This window comes from Verticillium alfalfae, genomic scaffold, assembly GCF_000150825.1.
Source record: "Verticillium alfalfae VaMs.102 supercont1.3 genomic scaffold, whole genome shotgun sequence".
NCBI classification, from domain to species: Eukaryota; Fungi; Ascomycota; class Sordariomycetes; order Glomerellales; family Plectosphaerellaceae; genus Verticillium; species Verticillium alfalfae.
The window spans coordinates 1,250,344-1,252,279 of record NW_003315036.1 but is presented as its reverse complement, the minus strand read 5'-3'; the positions used below and the strand labels follow the sequence as shown (position 1 = coordinate 1,252,279).

General features: G+C 53.9%; 1 protein-coding gene across 1 annotated transcript; it reads left to right on the top strand.

Annotated features, from left to right (window-relative positions):
* Positions 1–494: 494 nt before the first annotated feature.
* Positions 495–1,684, top strand: VDBG_02905 (isoflavone reductase family protein; the record flags this gene model as incomplete). Its single annotated transcript, XM_003006720.1, has 4 exons — positions 495–587; positions 653–937; positions 1,009–1,368; positions 1,439–1,684. The coding sequence occupies 4 exons, from the start codon at positions 495–497 to the stop codon at positions 1,682–1,684; spliced, it is 984 nt and encodes a 327-aa protein (XP_003006766.1).
* Between the last annotated feature and the right edge of the window lie 252 nt (positions 1,685–1,936).

Sequence of the window (1,936 nt, the reverse complement as noted above, 5' to 3'; positions counted from 1 at the left end):
GGATAGTAGGTTTGCGGTCGAGTTGAGAAGGCTGGCGAGGCCGCAGAAGCGGAATGGGGCCGAGATGATCTCATGCAAACTCCGCTCTGGTTTAGTGAGGCCCGCTCATGTTTGATTCAACAATCCGCTCCAGTCCGCTTTTTGGACCCCAAAGAGCACCCGATCCGCCCGCCAAGACTAGAACTGCTCACGCTCTTCCGCCCCTGTCCGCTCTTCCCCCCAGGAGGCCGACCTTCGTCCGCTCCGAATCGCCTTTTCAGTGTCACCGCTGCATGTCATTATCTGTAAGCCACAGGCCATCTCGGGGAATCACTTGGACCCGTCAACATAGCCGGACAGATTCTTCGTCATGGCTGGAACCAGTAACTAGTGACGATTCTGGCATATAAGAGTGCGGCCAAGCCCCAAATGCTGTGCTTTGGTGCACTGCTCGAACACATACTACCTTTTTGTGCAGCGTGGTGCAGATTTTCCTACCTTCGGATTAAAGAACCATGTCTCGCAAACTCACAGTCGCCATCGTCGGAGCCACCGGCGCCACGGGGGGATCTATTGCTCGCGTTCTCCTGTCTGACCAAGATCAATTCGTACGACCCTATGTCCCCACTTCACAGCAGTCGGCAGTGAACCTACAACTGATCAATATCTGCAGGAGGTCATTATTCTGGCCCGAGCGGCATCTCTTAACAAACCGGAACTTACGGCCCTTAAAGAGCTCGGTGCCGCTGTGCGCGCTGTGGACCTTGATGGTCCAATCGACTATGTCGCCAACGTGCTGGCTGGCACAGATGTCGTCGTCTCCGGCATGACGCTCCAGCAGATGCCACAGGAGCTCAACCTCGCGTTGGCGGCTAAGCAAGCCAACGTAGGAAGATTTGTGACGAGCTTCTTCGCTCCTGTGTGCCCGCCCGGCGGTGTCACGTTCATGAGGGAAAAGGTAAGTTGCGTTTGGTACATATGCAACACGGGGGAGTTTCTGGGTTTTGTGCTGATTTGCCAAATTTGCAGAAGGAAGAAATTTTGAATCATATCAAGAAACTCTACCTTCCTTACACTGCCGTTGATGTCGGCTGGTGGTATCAGATGACCATCCCGCGCCCGCTAACCCAGCCAGCTGATCCGAAGGCCTTTGTGCAGCCCATGCCCATCGTTGATGAAGGAAACGTGAGGATCGCGCTGACGGATAATCGCGACATCGCACCTTTTGTCGCCAGGATCATTGCTGACGAAAGGACCCTCAACCATCTTGTGTTTGTCTATGGAGAAGTCAAGACAACAACTGAAGCCTGGAGCGAGGCCGAAGCCATCTCCGGGGTCTCCGCCGAGAAGAAATATGCAAGTATTGATTGTCATTCTCATCATCTCTCAGTTATTCCATGGAGGTCGCCATCATGATACCGGGTCTGAGGCAACTTGCTGACACTTCATGTGCGTCAAGGTGTCCGAGGCAAGCTTGCTGGAAACCATCGAGAAGAATCCAGGAGTCCTCACCATGGAGACAGGGATGGCACAATACTTCTATACTCTCGCCGTCCGAGGCGACAATACCCCCGAGAACGCCAAGTATCTGGGCTATCTCGACGCAAGGGAACTCTACCCTGACCTGCAGCCACGAAGCTGGAGGGATTACATCATGGATCTGGAAGCTGGCCAAATTCCAACGCCCTATCCGGACCGCAAGTAGTGTTGCTACATCCTGGCTTCGACGTTTCGGAGCAGGCGTGAATAGGAACTTTGAAGATTTCAAGAACCTTTCATACCAGAATTGGAGCCAAAAGTCATCGTCCCATGAGGGACTCCTGGTTCTGGAATTCCAGTCGAGATTCCCTAACTCTCCTCTGTAATGCCCTCTCCACCGCAGCCTGGTCCCTCTTGAGTCCAGAGGCAGTTATTGTCGGATGGGCCTGCGGAGCCACGGAAAAGGGGGGGGCAATGA